We start from the raw sequence: 16351 nt of genomic DNA, 5'->3' as shown, positions 1-16351 counted from the left end.
AGACACCATACGTACAAATATATAAAATATATCCCAGTAAAATATATGACCAGGGTGTATTTTACATATACAGAATACCTATATTCTCTGTATATTTTATAGAGAGTATAAGTATATATTTTATATACGTATATATAAAACAGTATATATTTTACATGCTAAAATTTGTATTTTTTAAGTATTAACATCTGTATTTATATGCTCTCAACACTGGGAAGAAACAACCTGAATTTTACAGGAAAATTTCATGGCAAGTCATATTTGAAATTTAATGGTGCCAGGAAATCAATACCATCTGAGGACAAGCCACACTATAAAAGTTAAATGTAAAGCAAGGAAAATAGAGAAAGTACTTCTCGATGTTTATGAAGGACAGGAAGGTACTATTTAAAAATAAAAGCAGACACCATGAAGTCACATATATGACTGTTATACCAGAATAGCTGCACGTCTTTAAAGCTATGATTTATTCCAGTCTCTGGAAAGATCAGTGAGATACCCTAAAATTTAGTATTTCCTTAAATGGTAAGCAGTGCAAACCCCAAATATGCTATCTAGAGTCGTACAGCTGGATTATTTGGGGTTTATGAACAGCAGAAAAAGATAAAGAACACATGGCCAGTCCTGAAATATTTCCAGTGAGCTTGGCAGACTCCAGGCCTAAGGAACCCCAGTGGCTGGGGGCTCTCTACACATGGATAATGCAGTTACAGAAACTGCACTATTAATGAAAATATCCATCAAAAAGATAAACCAGATATAGCTTTGAACCTGTACTGGGTGAAAAATTTTAATAATCTAGAGCAGTATCTATCACAACTAAAAACCATCATTTTAATAACTATTTAAATTGGCTGGATTTCAAAATGCTTACAAAAATATGCAATTCCATAAATGTATTAGTAACTTCATCGGTGCAGTAGCACATTTAAAGGCCAGAAATGATTGCATGATTTTCCACTAAACATTTAGCATGGAGACAGCACAGAAGAGCTAAGTTAAATTAGAAGAGAAGCACGTGGTCTCACCTGCCACTTCCTAAAGAAGGCTCATCTTTACCCCTTGAGTAACAGCCCCACACTGGAGGCCAGGCACATTACTTAACCTTTAGCCTTCTTTCAACCACATATTAATTGTACACATGTGCGTAACAAATCTAGGATTTGACTGCTTTATGAATGACAGCATTAACTCCCTGAATGAAATGTGACCTATGGCAACATGGCACAGCATCACCCTGGCACAGCTGAGCCAAGCAGCTCATGGTGCAGCCATCACACAGCTGTGACATCAAGGAGAGAGGTCAACCACGCCTGCAAGGGCCAGCCTGCCTGGGATAACAACAGGGCTCCAGCCAGCACCCAGCAGCCCAAAGGGAGCTGCTGGGACCAGGTCACGCCAAGGTCAGAGGGTAGTGAAGAACAACTTGACTGCACAAGTAAATATTTACCTGCACGACAGTAAATGTGTGCCACACACCAAGTGAACTCCTCACACCAAGTATGAGAAAAATGCTGGGATCAGCCCAAGAGGAGGAAGAGATGTGAATAAAGACTAACTAAAGGAGTAGATCAAGGGTAGGTCCTGCTTACAGGAAAGGAGGTTTCCTTTGCCTTCCCTTTAGCCCCCCTTTCTGAGAGAGCACAAGCAATGGAGAACAAACAGCATAAATGATGAACACATTTCAGTTATAAAGCACCTGGCATCTCATTTCCCTTCCCAAATACTGACAGACAGCAAGCCATGACCTCTGTGCTAAGCACACACTGCAGCCAGGATGCACCAGAGCTGTGGCACAGAGGGAGATGGGAAAAGTGAGCCACAGCCCAGCTCCCCCAGCCGAGCTCCCCGACGAGCACCACACGCTTAAAGGACATTTCAAATGACCTGGAGAACTACCTGGTTAATTTTTCTCCAGTCTTCACTGAGCTCAAAAGCTAGATTAACATGTAACTAGGATACACTTGAATTTCAGATTTTTGGTTATAAAACAAATTTTCCAGTATTACAGGGCAAAATGTTTCATAATTGAACAAGACATTACTATTGTTTTACATCTTTTACTTTGAAAACTATCTTCCATTTTGATTATAAAGAATGAACAGGAACCCACACTGTCCAAGATTTAAACATCTTCATTACCTCCTTTGATTTTTTGTTTCCTCTCACAAAACATTAACAGTTTTAAATTTCAGCCTAAGCACTGAAAAAAAAAAAAGATGAATTCTGCTCAAACATAATTACACTTATAAGTTCCAGGGAAAATGATTTGTCTAATTTTCTTATAAATCTGTATTTCCAATTGTGCAAAAAAATTGTCAAAGAACATTCTCCACATAGTAGCAAACTGAGTATTATAAGAAATGAAAAGTGTGTAAGAAAAGTAGGTAGTCCCTTATCCCAAATGGATACTTTTATAACCACTACTGAGTGTTTAGCATGCTGACCCAGCACTGAAATGACACCATTGATATGTGACAGGCTGCAAAAGCATACCCCTGGATCAAACAGCAACAGTGATAAAATTACTGAGACACACTGTAACATGTCCAATCACCAATAAAGTGAAGTCATAAAACAACAACTTTTGCATCCTTCTCCCCTTTTAGTACCAGGCAGCAATTTTTATGCTTCATGTAGAGTGTGTTTTTCTATTTAGCCACAGAATCCACCCTGCCACCACCACAGAAATCTTCTCCAGAGGAGGCCAAAAAGTTACATAGTAGAAAGGATCATCATAATAAAAGGGATAATGAAAGAGAAAAAGATGCCTAAATGCTGAGATATGGGCATGAAGAAATGTTTGTTCACTTCTAATAAAGGCTACTGCTATGACCTCTGTCTTTTAACTCCAAATTCACTCCAGTCATTTCTACAGACTGGACAGGAAGAGGGCACAAATTCAGGATGTCTGCTCACAGAGCTGTGCCTCAAAGATCTGATGACTGGTCTGTAAGATATTGAAGAACTTTCTCCATCAAACCAGCAAACCACATGTGCTAAACAGTCACAACCAGAGTCACCTTCCTGGAGTCTTGGCTTGCCAAGGAAACAACTATTTCCTGATGAATCTCTTATGAGATGTGGACACTGGTGGTGTGAGTGTTGGGATTCATCAGCTCCTTTGTGCATAGCAAGGATGATGGGGAACAGCAGTACCATACCCAGGCTCATTCCCCTGGATGTCAAGATTTAGCCCTTCTCACACTTACCCTAGTGAATGTGGGCTGCCTTTGTACTCCTGCAAGCACAATGTGTTACCTGCTCTAGGACACAGGCTTAGCATATTACTTCTTGTCAGAGCAACAGCCTCACAGAAATGAGGTGTTTCGAAAAGATGGAGGTGTGGGACTAAAGGCCAGCAAGAAGAACCAACCTTCAGCTACAGCATCAGGAACACAGGCATGTGCTACAGGACACAGCTGGGATGAGCTGGTCTGTTCCCCATTAGGGATCCCAGCAAAAAGAGGACACAAAAGAGCACAGATTTTAAGACCAGGCCACATCTCCAGGAACTAATAATGAGGCCAAGATAAAGGAGGCAGTGCCTCATCAGAGACTCTTCAGAACGCACCTACCCCTCCTCTCTGACAGAAGGCTCTTTTAGAGATAGAAGAAAAGCAGCAGCAAATAAAAATCCTTCCAGCCTTCACACAAGCCTGCAGAACAGAATGTAACATTTTTCTCTCCAGTAGAGGAGGAAAAGCATCAGAGGAAACTACTGTGGTACACTGAAAGACACCTGGAAATTACCACATGGTGGCAAATGGGTAGAAGATGCTAATTACTATAGAATATCAGAACTAAGATGGCAATTTAATTAAGACCCTTAGAAGTAGTAGCGCCAAATCTAGGTGAAACTGAACGTAGAAGAGTTGGCCACACTCTGCTTAAAAACATAGGTGAACATGAAAAGATTGTGACTAAATCCGACATGGGACTCTGTGGATGCCAAGAATGGCGTGTAATAGTTCAATAATGCTGGGAGAAGCTCCAAGGAGGGTGCTCCTCTAAACCTCTGCCACACAATTCACTCGGTGGGATGCAGCTGCACACAGGCTGAACTTTGAGGTCAGTTCCTGTCAAGCTGTAAAATCCAGAGCGCCAGTTGAGAAGTAAATGACTGGGACAGGTACACAGCCTGAAGTAAGAAATCCACGTAAAGGAAACTGCGCTAGCACACAAAATTCTCACATCTTACTGCGGGCTGAAGAAGAGGCAGGAAAGCCAATACATATTCTCTATCCATTAAATCACAAAGTTCTTCAGCTTCAGTAATAGACACTCTGCTCTGTAAAGATTTGCATGGACAAGCAGAGACAGAACTACTTGTGCAGTAGTGAAGGCGCTGTGGTGGTCACAAGCACCAGAACACTGTACAGCTGCGAGCTGCTTATTAAAACAATGCAATGTCCTACAGTGCCAAATCGTCTTAAATATCATTATCAGCTGCCAGTGGCGTAAGCCAACCAACCAACAGGACACACACCTGTTCAAAGGTACATAAATTACCCTTTATCAGAGTATAAACCACCAAAATAATTCCTAACTGTTTCAGTTTCAACAGCTGTAAATGCCCCCTTTCCCCCACTTTCAAATACAGTTTAGCAACTGGAACATCACAACTGTACCTTTTCTGCCTTTTTGTCAGAGATGTCTTGTTTTTCTAGAACTGCCATGCTCTCCTTCAGGTTTTTCACTATGTCTGCAGGAGACTTGTGCGACTTGCCAAAGGGGAATGGCATGATTGCAAACCACAAGGTCTTCCTTCTGTGGCACCTGCTTTACCTGGAAAAGGAGGAGAAAGAAAGTACATCAAAAATAGACACTTGAGCTCTGTGTAACAACACACACAAAGATCAAGAGAGAATAGCAAAGGTATAAAATGCATGGAATAAATGATCCTTGACAGGTGAACTAGAGCTTGCCACAACAAACTTAAATTCTTGTATTTCCATTTCTTTTAAAATACAAGATACACAATCAAAGAACTCATATTAAAATCATCATCTTATGCTTCAGGAGCATAAAGAGTACATTAATTATATCCAAAGCCACATACTGCACACATGCCCCATATGGGCAGGACTTACAAGGATCAATTATTCCAATTAATGCTGTCAAGCCAAATACCTTCTCACACGACATGTTTGACACACAGCTCCCCGTGTCTCAGGGCCCTGCTATGACTGCCCAGGCACATGCTTTTACCCAGATTCACTCCATAATGAATTTGCAAATGCAAAGCAGACCCCAAAGTCTGCACCTTAGTGCAGGACCCACAAACACGAAGCAGGCAAGGCTACAGACAGCAGCCTGATCCTGTCAACACACCTGGCATGTCCTGACATTCTCAGATCTGTAACAATACTGAAATACAGTCTCACCCTCACACATTTTATGGGAAATAAAATTTGACACCTAGCAGGGATACATACAGCACTTGAAAACATTAAAACTAACACCTGATGTGTATCTTTCTCAAAAGCATAAAATATGTCTTACAAGAGGAAGTTTCCTTCCCTGAAAATTTCTGGCTCTTGAATCTAAATACATTTATTCTTCTGTATATTTACACGAATTTACTTTTACACACACACACACACACACATATGTATATATATATTCTCTTTTGTGTACAAAATAGAAAAGTACTACTGGAATAAAAATGAGCATACTGAAGCCTCTGTTACTAAACACATACACCTACATGTAAACAATAATAAAACCTACTTACAAGTGAATTACATGAAGTATACCTCTACAACTCTAATCTAGACAGAAGAGAACAGGAAATCCTCCATTAAAAATGCTGACAGTGCTTCTTCTGCTAGACACAAAAAAAGACAGCTGAAGCTGGCAGAGCAGAGCCTACACTGTCATTCCAAAGAAGGGGTATTACCCTGAAAGTTGAATTTTTATGGCCCTGCAGTGCCTGCGTAGTGAGTAACAAGTCAACTCTAACCAGTACATGTTAAAGTTTCTTATCTGACACAATGCACTTTGCTCCTTGATTAAAATACCAGCTCATCCACCAGGAACTCCAAAACCTTACTCCTGATCTTCCTCAACAGTTTTGATCAGGGATGAAAAATCCCAATGTAATGCTATTTTTGAGTTATTTTTATTTTTCAAACAAATAAGTTTGGCTGGCCCAAGGGCAACAATTTAAAGGGTAAGAACAGAAGAACTTGGATCTTTAGCCAAATAAATTTCCATAAATAGAGATTTCAGGTAAGCAGTTACAGAGATCGTACATTCACAGTTCCATGCCTGCAACTGATTTAAATCATAAGGTAGGTGGTTTTTAATTAGATTGCTTCCAGATAGAAGTATCAGCAGGAAGATTGAAACAAGACCTTCCACCAGCCATTTCCATTCTTTAACAGATCACAAGGACTTTCTGTTGCATTTACTTTGTAGTATGTGTCATTATAGTAATCTCTCATTCACAATCTGCATAAAGAAGGGGCTGTAGCACTGAAAATACAAAAGCAGGAGATAAAAAGAGATCAAAAAGTGCCCACGGGTCATTCTTTTGATGAGAGAATTTTATGCCTCAAACTTCATCACATTGCGTGGAATAGAAACCTAGAGCTAAGAAAAGCACTGCTACTGACTGTTATTTAATCAAAATACAATGGTATTTAAAACAATATTTAAGGAAAATGAAGATATTTTCACACTTTTCCTAGAAAGAGAAAGTGAAAATAAGCACCATTTCCCCACAACACAGATGACACACCTCGAGCATCACAGCAACTTTAAATGTTCTCTTTATCTCTCCCTTTGATTACTACTTCTGCCAAATTAAGATGAGCCCTGAAAACAAATCTGGATTCTTTCATGTTTGCATATCATCACTGATAACAGCAGTATTTAACAACTACTCTGCCTATTCATTCTGGAAGATGGCTATACCATATAACAGAGGAGTGGCTTGAGAAGCCAGTCTTAACTCTTTGGATTCTGCATTAAAACAGAAGCAAATCCACTAGGAATCAAAACAGCCGAGAGAACAAAAACACATGGAACCACAAAATCTGGTATGACAACAATATACAAATAAAATAAATCAAACCAAAGAAAACAGCTCTGCACACTCCATTTCTGGATCAGAACTATGCTACTCCTAAATTCTAAAACACTACAAGGATAATACAAAAGCTAGTGAAATATAGGATATTGATAAACAACTGACCTCATATGTGCCAAAGGTCTAGGTTTGCAAAACTTTATTTGCCTTTAGACAGTGCCCAATTTTTTCTTTAAATTAACAATAGTCTATAGCTTTGATTTATTCCTGAAACCTTCCAGGTTCTGTGTAAATCAGATACACTTACATGCATACACAAGTCATACACAAGCTTCACTCTATATACTGGCATATCTAGTAGAAAATAATCAATTAATAACAGCTTGCTAGCATACATTCATATTAAATATTTTCTCCCACTCCAGGTAAGTTCCTGTATGAACCTCTCAGAAGCAATTTAGAAAAATCAGGAACAACTGTCAGCACCACTAAGAAGGAAAATCTACATCCTTGATTACTGAAGATAACATTTTGCTTCAAGGTATTGCTTTTATTATATAAAATGGAGTAAACACACTGTTTATGCCATTTCAGTTTTATTACTGGAAGGAATGCAATGGCACTGCTGGGAACATCATCTGGGGCCGCAAGACTGAAGAACCCACAAACCCCAAAGCAAAATTCTGTTAAGTGAAAACCTGTGCCACATCCTGCCAAAAAAAAAAAAAAAAAAAAAAAAAAAAGGCAAGCGGGAGCAGTGCTTTGTCTCAAAGCTGTACTTCATGCTGGAGAACATAGACAGGCTGTTCCTTTTTCAGCCCAGCAAAACTACCCGCAGCAGCACTCTGGGCACAATAGACAATGACAACATCTGTGTGGGATCGGAAAGAGCTGCCACCACCCACATCTGCAACACAAGAAAAAAAGGGAACAACATCTAATGACATTTTCTGCAAATAAGAATAGGCCTTACATCATGTCAAATGATAACTGATTCACAATACTAGCACCTGGCTGCCTTGCAAATTCAGGATAAAACACTGACTGTGGGTAAACAAAGGATCATATGATTCCTGAAGAGTTAAACTGCTCCAAGTACATGGCCAGCTCTGTGCTCTGCTGGGCTGTTTTGCTTTATCTTCCCTTCCCAGAAACCTCACGTTCATCCATTTGTTAAAAGAGACCATGCACAATATTTTACAAACTTCAGGCTTTCTCAGGCATGCATTTTGTTTCACCAGTACTCAAGCAGGCCAAAGGTAACAAAATTTAAGGTCCTCAAAGCATCAGGGTCACAGCCACAAATAGAAATCTGAAGTGATGTTATCAGTGCCATGGACCATCGAACAACAACATGGCACATGGCCAAACACCCAGAGACTGAAGTTCCACTGACACACTCGGGCACTCTGGGACATTTGGGCTGTTGTGATAACCAGAGATAGTAGCCCCACTGTTTCAGATAATATATCACTTCCAGCTCTGTCAATGCACCAGGCATCCATGCAATTTGCTTTATCTATAAGGCTTTGTAATTTTTTTGTTCACTGGATTGACCACACAATCAATAATGTCCAATTTAAATCTAATGCATTCCATATATAAGATTTTAAAGTGTCTGCTGATTAAAAAAAACCCAGCATTTTTCTGTGAGGACAACCCTCCTGCAGAAAAAAAAAAGCCACAGGACCAAATACAGAAGCGTGATGAACTGATTCCTTTCCTTTCATTAATTTAAATTCTCTAAAGAATAGATACAGTAGCCTGGAATATGGTCTGTCATGTAGCTGAGCTTTTTTTATTTGAAGGGTCAGAAAATATGCTACCTCTATAACAGAAGTGTGTGCCACCATTTAAACCCTGATAACTTACTATAAGAAGTGTTTTTTTCTGTTGTAGGAAGTAAGTTTTTGTTACTGTGAGATGCCTGCATTACTATTTTCAGAACAATATAGGTACAAGAAATGGTACAATTACACTCCTGACTGCACTAAGATGTGCAGAGTTACTCCACAGACAAGTGAATCTGTGGCACCAAAGTCTCACCAGCACAGACTTCTAAAGGGAAGAAGGGAAAGGGATTAAATTAACTGGAAAGCCATACCAGCACCAAAAGCAAGGACACAAATTCAAGCCTTTTTACTTTAGACATACCATGAATTTACCACAACATAAAGTTAAAACTTTTTTTCTCTGCACAGAAGTATAATCCATAAATAAAGCATTATTTAAGTATCCAGACATATTCCAGCTCCAGAGAGCAAACCACCACCTATCCCCATGCAAAATGCTACTTAACTAATGTACAAAAGCCCTACATTTCCAATTTTGTGAAACAAACAGGTGCAATAAACTCAATCCTTACTCTATTATGGCCCTCACCATTTAATTGCACTACATTAAGTCCTCAGCTGTATCTTTCTGCCTTGTTTATACACACCAAGAGTTTAAGGTGACTGCTTTTGCAAGCTCCTAATGAGGAAAAGAAGAGGAAAAACCCCTTCAATTATTTCCTGGCTGCAACTGCACATGTTAAAAAAGTCCAAGCCTAGTGAGAGAGCCCATGTAACATCCAGTTAATGTGCACATGAGAAGAAAACTGCTGCAGATCAAACAAAATCAACATAATTTTAGTAAGGCCAAATAATTACCAGTAAAGTTCCCCAGGGCAGAAGAGCCAAAGCCAGAGCTGGCCCCTGCTGATGGGGAGGTCCCATTCCCCCTCTGCTCCACCTTCCCCATTTTATGCTGACCCATCCATGAGCTGAGCCACTCACCAAGCCACTAAAAACTAACACGTAAAAGGAAAATAAACAATGAGTAGTGTAGGGAATGTAGGAAAAAACATCCCTTTGAGCAGCAAGTAGTTGTCAATCAGCTCCTTCAGCTCCCGATCTCTCCAGAAGAGAAAAGAGCACTTTGTGGTGAGGCTGGAGCCAAATCAACAGCAGGGCTGAGGGGCAAGGTCACTTTCCATCAGTTATTTTGAGAAGCCTGATATTTGTCCCAGTGCCCAGCATGCTGACTGAACCGACCAAAACGGCAGAAGACAAAGCCAACAAAAATGTGAGACATAAATAAAAATTCTGAAAGGTTTTTAAGGCAAACCAGTACAAGGCACCCTGAGCTGTGAGCCACACTCAGCCTGCGGAAGGGAGGAGGAGAGGGCTGAGGCAGTCAGGAGGGAAGGGCACAGCAGCTTCCCCTCCTCCTCCAGGTAGAGGGAAGCTGCTATCTTCTATCCTGAAATCCTATCATGTGTTGATTACCTTCCACAGTGCTAAAAACACATAGGAGAATGGCTTAAGCAAATACACTTAAATAAACTAATGAGTCTACAAAGGCAAAATACCTAGTTTGACAATAAACAGCTGGGGCTGTGCTGCATGTGGATTTTTAATTGACAATTTATCAGCCTATTACAGACGCAACATGTTGCATCTTGCTAAAAAGGGACATGTTGTTATTAAAAAAATATAATGCAGCAAGCTTATGTTTGTCTTGACAGACCTGATTTCCCTCAGAACTCACTGCTGCATGCTTCTTGATTAAAAGGGATCATTAAGCTGGTATAGAAAACAATAACATAAATCAGTTTTCTTGAGGTGTAACGGCTACAAGGGGCTGTTAGCTCAGCTAGAATTCACCACTGTGAAGTCTGGTTGGAATGATAAAACCAGGAACAGATCAAGAAATTATGCATTTTTAAAAGCACTGTCTCACTCTCATACATGCACAGCATCCCAAAGGAAGACTGACAGCCATGCCTTTGATCCAAGAACCATTTTTTATGCAAGCTACCATGCTCATTGGGAAAAAAAATATGAGTACTTCAAAGCCGGAAGCGACACCTTATTAGCTATTCAAGCCTCTTGTACAAGATTATGAAATGTTACCAGCTATCAGAGTATTTAGGCAGCTGAAGTTCCTGCCTGTACTTTCTGTGAGTGTGCTTTGTCCCAGACATGTGCAGCAGCACGGCAGGACAGCAGCCAGGTGCCACTGGGAAGCATCTGGAATATTGCTGCCAGCTCATCACTGCAAATTCCTGCCTACAGCACAAATTCCTGAAAGGCCTTACTACTTCTGACTGCATAAGTGCAGTGACCCAGGGCAGCATCCATCATTTCTTCGGACTCACATTCCTCATTAAAACATTCTTGCACATTTTTCATGTGCTGTGTTCTACTACATCTTTCAGTATCCTCATTCTGGATATATATATGGTTTCCCACTAGATTAGAAGATTTTCTAGAGCTTCAATATTGTACCAAAGCAGTTCTTTTCTTTTCTTTTGGATATGTTAAACAAACTGAAACACAACAGCCTCTCCTCCAAAATATGTGTCTAAGTAGCAGAGTTTATTAACACAAGCTCACCTGAAAAACTTTCCTATCACAAAGGAAATGAGACTGATAAAGAGCAGGAGCCACACCACAATGTAGTTCAGGGCTCCAGCATGAATTGTTCACTGTAGCCATGGCTTTCCATGGCAGAGCATGGCTCTGCTTGTAGATGGCAATTACTGGCAAAATTTTACAGTATAGGCAATTTTGCTATCCTCTAAATACTTCCACATACTTTTTCAGTATTTCTTTCAACATAACTTTAAAATGTTGATAGAAGAATTACACCAATGAGCTTTGGATCTGTTGTGATAATTTTGTGAGGAATTTAATTCATACATACAAGTTTTCTTGAAGGACAGGCATGTTCATCTCATACTTGGCATGTCCCACCCAGCACAGAACACTAGCATCTTTCTTAAAACTCATTACTAACTTATTCCATCAAGTCTGCAGCACACAAAAGCTTTAATGTGATTCAAAAGCAGTTTCACAACTCTGCATCACAGAATTATTTGTAGTGTGACCCACTTAAAGATTAAAACGGAAAAAAATCCCCTCTTTAAAAACAGCAACTTAATTCAGGGAAAAATGAAAATCATGAAGAAAAAAACTCCCTCCTGGTAACAGAGAGAACAGTGAAGTGAACAAAAAAATTAATTTAATGGATTCAGAAAAAAAAGGGTAATATTGGAAAATAAATTTCTAGATAAACATTAAATTAATAATGTGACATAGCTTCTTACTTTCTGAATATTTCCAAACAATTAAAAAACTCTGGCAGTTCATAGCCCTGCTTGTTTCTTTAGCACCAAATGCCATCTGATTCCTTTCATTAAGCAGGCTTCTCTCTTGCCATTCAATTAATTTTCTGATCCTTCTGCCTCTTCAAGAGCCTCCTTCTCCAGCAGACACCTGCACCATGCTGGAAAAAGAAAAGGGCAGCCACTGCCATTGGGCTCCACCAGCTCACTGCAGCCCCCTAAAACCACATTATACTCTGTGACTTGGACATTGTTATAGAAATTGCAGTTTAACACAGCTACAGCAACATTAAGTAGAAACTGATTTTAAATAGTACTGCTGCTTTTAAGGGATTTCAGAGACCCAGCATAAGCAGAAAAGCTTGTTAATACTAAAGCTTAGAATGTGAGATCCCAGCCTGTCTCCACTCCATGTTGAAGGAAATCTTATGACTCAGCTTCTTTCCCTGGTGTGCTGTTTGGAGTTACCCCACCCATCCATTTCCCCACAAACCTGACTGCTGTATTGCAATATGGTATACAGACAGGCATGTGAATGCCTCACCCATTCCTTGGGAAGTATATTTAAAAATTAATAAAAACAATAATAATTCTACCATCACAAAAAGCAATTACTGTCTCTAGCACACTGTGCACAAAAAACCAAAGAACTTACCTGAAGCTTCAAGAAAAGTTGTCAGACAATATGCCCATGTCTGCCCAGGCAGAAGCTGAAACAATTTTCTCTGGATACCTGACTGGTATCCAGTCAATCCTCTGTTGGCTCAGTTGCCCGTACTGCATCATCACAAACTCCAGAATATTTGTTCCATGACAAAAAATGCTGCAATTCTGTACGCACCATTCTACCCACCCTTGGAAGCAAAAATGCAAAGCAAGAATCTCCTTTGTAACTATTTCTAGTCTTTTGCATATATTATTCCCATTCCTTTCCAGAGGTTCTCTTTGTACCAGATTTTCTGATATACATCTAATGGTCAATTTTGGGAGTGAAGTAATGGCAAAAGGGGAGGCAGAAGGACACTGCAGCTTCCTTTCTGATTTATTTCTCAGTGTAAAATATGGCCTAGAGTTCACACGTTCCAGTAACTCAAATCAGCTGAGTGTGCAAAACCCCCCAGGTGAAGGACTGGAAACCAGCACAGCACACAACATCAGCACCAACCACAACATCAGCACCGAGCCCGAACCAGAAACCTGGTGCAACAGGCAGGGGGAAAACATCACTTTAACATGAGTTGGCCACATAAGGAAGGAGGGTGAGAATCCCAAGTGCCAGCACAAGGGAAGCGCACGTTCGCTTTCAGTGTTTTGTTTCGAATACAAGTTGGGAACAATTAATCTGCAAGAACTGGTCTGGGGCTGCTCCAGCCACAATCCTCTAAGGCACAATTTTATTTTCTTTAGAGGATATTCTCTCAAACAAAAACCTACACTCAGTGAAGCCATTCTCTAGCAGCACAAATTCACAGAATTCACAGAATGACCAGCTTGGAAGAGATCTTCAAGATCATCGAGTCCAACCCAGCCGCAACACCTCAACTGAACCCTGGCACCCAGTGCCACAGGTGCCAGTGCCACATCCAGGCTTTGTTAAACACGTGCAGGGATGGTGACTCCACCACCTCCCTGGGCAGACAATTCCAGTACTTTATCACTATTTCAGTAAAAACGTATTCCTAATATCCAACCTATATTTCCCCTGACACAGCTTGAGACTGTGTTTTCTCGTTCTGTCAGTCGCTGCTTGGAGAAAGAGACCAAACCCCACATGACTACAACCACCTCTCAGGAAGTAACAAAGCTAAGGGAAAAAAAAATCATAATTAATAAAGTATTTACTGAAATACAATTTCAGTAAGAAGTGTATCACTTTTAAAATTACCTTTAAAGAAATTCAACAATATTTTTCCCATGGTTTCTTTACTTTCTTTGGAGACCATATTCTGTGGCCTGCTAGTAACTTCTAATGCTCAACCCAGGTTTATTAAAATTTAACACAACATAACTCTTCATCTAATTTACCTTAAGATCAACACATTTTTAGCAAACATAACCTACAAAATAAGATCACTTAAACAACAACAATATTAAAGCACTAACATTATGTATGAGCAGTAAAACCAGTAAAACAGTGACCTTGACATAGCTGGGGAACATCCTAAAACCTCTGATTTAGGAACTGGGAAGACACACCAAGGAGTATCCCTCCTCCCATAGTGATTACTACTGGCCCCTGCCATAGGCAGCACGGAACGAACTCCATCCATCTCTGCTTCGCCACACTCTGCGTGAGAAGGCTCCCCTTCCAAAATAATCCATTTGGGAGCTCACAATAAGACTCTTTATGTTAGACTACTGTGGAGTTCACCTCAGCTCCATAAGCTTTACAAACCAGCTGGGATGACAGGCAATCAAGCATAGCTTAACTACTTGGGCTCACTTTTGTGCATCAGCTGGGCAGAAGCAGGGCTGAAACTGAAACCCAACAAGCACAGGAAGCTGTACTGCAAAGAGCTGGTCACAGTCCACAGGGGTGGCTGCAACCTCAGCTGACTCCTCCATTCTGCCACTGTCACCTCAACTCGAGGTCTCACTAGTGTGACACAGAGATTAAAATGTAAATCACTGGGAGATCAATTCTCTTGAATCTGAGCTGATTCTCGCCACACAAAACCAAGACAATTTGGTGCATGATCCAATGATCCATATATCCTCTACAAAAGGGAGTTCCTGTTAAATAACCTATGGGAGTTATGTACTGACTCACAGAGAAAGCAGGAGAGGGCAATCAATAAATGACTGAGAATCATGACACCACCATTACTCGCAATCTTTTCCCTCTAGTTCATTGCATCCTCATTCAGTAAAGGAAAGAGTTGTTCAGGGCTTTTTCCCTTGAATTATCTCTTACCTAGTACTAGGAGCTGAAGCACAGGCAATGTCTGTGCTGATCCACACGTCATTATCCACCTGACAAATCTGCTTTCTGTCTCGCTGGTTTTTTTGCCATGGTCCCTGGCACTTAGAAGACAGTTCTGATGACAGTACAAAGCTGTGGACACAGCTCTGCTAGCAAATCCTACTAGTGCAGATACAGCTTAGATTAGTAAAAACCACAACCTCTGACCATGATAACTGCAACTAGGGCTTTAGTTGCCCTAGTGCCAGGGCTTTACTGGTTAAGTACTTTTATAAAGAGTGCTCCTTCCTTCACACTGCCAGCCAGGATCAGTACAGCATCAATCAAGTGTCCAATTTTCCCAAGTTAGCTGTGTGGAGGTGCCTTTTAATGCAGAATTCTCACACAGCTCATCCTCAGACAGAACTCCCTGATTCCTCATGGGTATACTGTACCAAGGACAGTGTGGCAAAAGGAACAGCAAAATCAGAGGATCGTCAGGAGAAACTTTCCCCCTAATTACTCAAGAGCAAGATTTCATGGGCATCACTTGAAAGACAAAATAAAAAAAAAAAAAATCAATGCATTACAGGCCACAACATATCTGTGATATTCAGGTGCACATCTATCTCATTGGTACCAAGACACCAAAGTGAGAAATGAACTCATGAGAGGCAGCTGGCTAAAATCCAGCCTGATATCCAGGGTTCAGGAAAGAGAGACACTTTGATAATGTATTATCCCCCACAAGGAGTGGTGTTCCCCAGGGGTCACAAGTGGACTGGCACTGTTCAGAAGTGTGGGATTGAGCAGCCTCAGCAAGGGCTGCTGATCACACCAGGCTGTGTGGTGCAGCCAGCACACTGCAGGGAAGGGATGCCATCCACAGGGTCTGCACAGGGTGAGACGTGGGCCCGCGCAGACCTTCTGAAGCTCAGGGAGCACAGCAACTGCAAGAGCCTGCCTGAGGGACAGGGCAATCCCGAGCACGACCACAGCCTGGGCAGAGAATGGATTGAGAGCATCCCTGCCCAGAAGGACTCGAGGGTGGTGACTGGTGGGAAGCTCAACATGACATGGCAATGTGCACTGTAGCCCAGAAAGCCACCCACATCCTGGGCTGCATCACAAGCAGAGTGGCCAGCAGGGTGAGGGAGGGGATTGTGCCCCTCTGCTCCACCCTGGTGAGACCCCACCTGCAGTGCTGCACACAGCTCTGGGCCCCGAGCATATGAGGGGCTACAGTCAGTCCAGAGGAGGCTGAAATGATGATCAGGGGGCTGGAGCACCTCTGCAATGGAGA

At 41.0% G+C, this 16351-nt stretch overlaps 1 protein-coding gene across 2 annotated transcripts in view; it reads right to left on the bottom strand.

Annotated features, from left to right (window-relative positions):
• CAB39 (calcium binding protein 39) overlaps positions 1-16351 on the bottom strand; it is a 39717-nt gene that overhangs the window by 13275 nt on the left and 10091 nt on the right. For both annotated transcript variants that reach the window (XM_053951929.1, XM_053951930.1), the window contains exon 2: positions 4632-4788. In XM_053951929.1, coding sequence (XP_053807904.1) covers positions 4632-4745 — 114 coding nt within the window. In that variant the 5' untranslated portion in view covers positions 4746-4788. The remainder of the gene's footprint in view (positions 1-4631; positions 4789-16351) is intronic.

Source organism: Vidua chalybeata, chromosome 10 (assembly GCF_026979565.1).
Source record: "Vidua chalybeata isolate OUT-0048 chromosome 10, bVidCha1 merged haplotype, whole genome shotgun sequence".
Lineage (NCBI taxonomy): Eukaryota > Metazoa > Chordata > Aves > Passeriformes > Viduidae > Vidua > Vidua chalybeata.
This window is presented reverse-complemented; position numbering and strand designations above follow the sequence as displayed.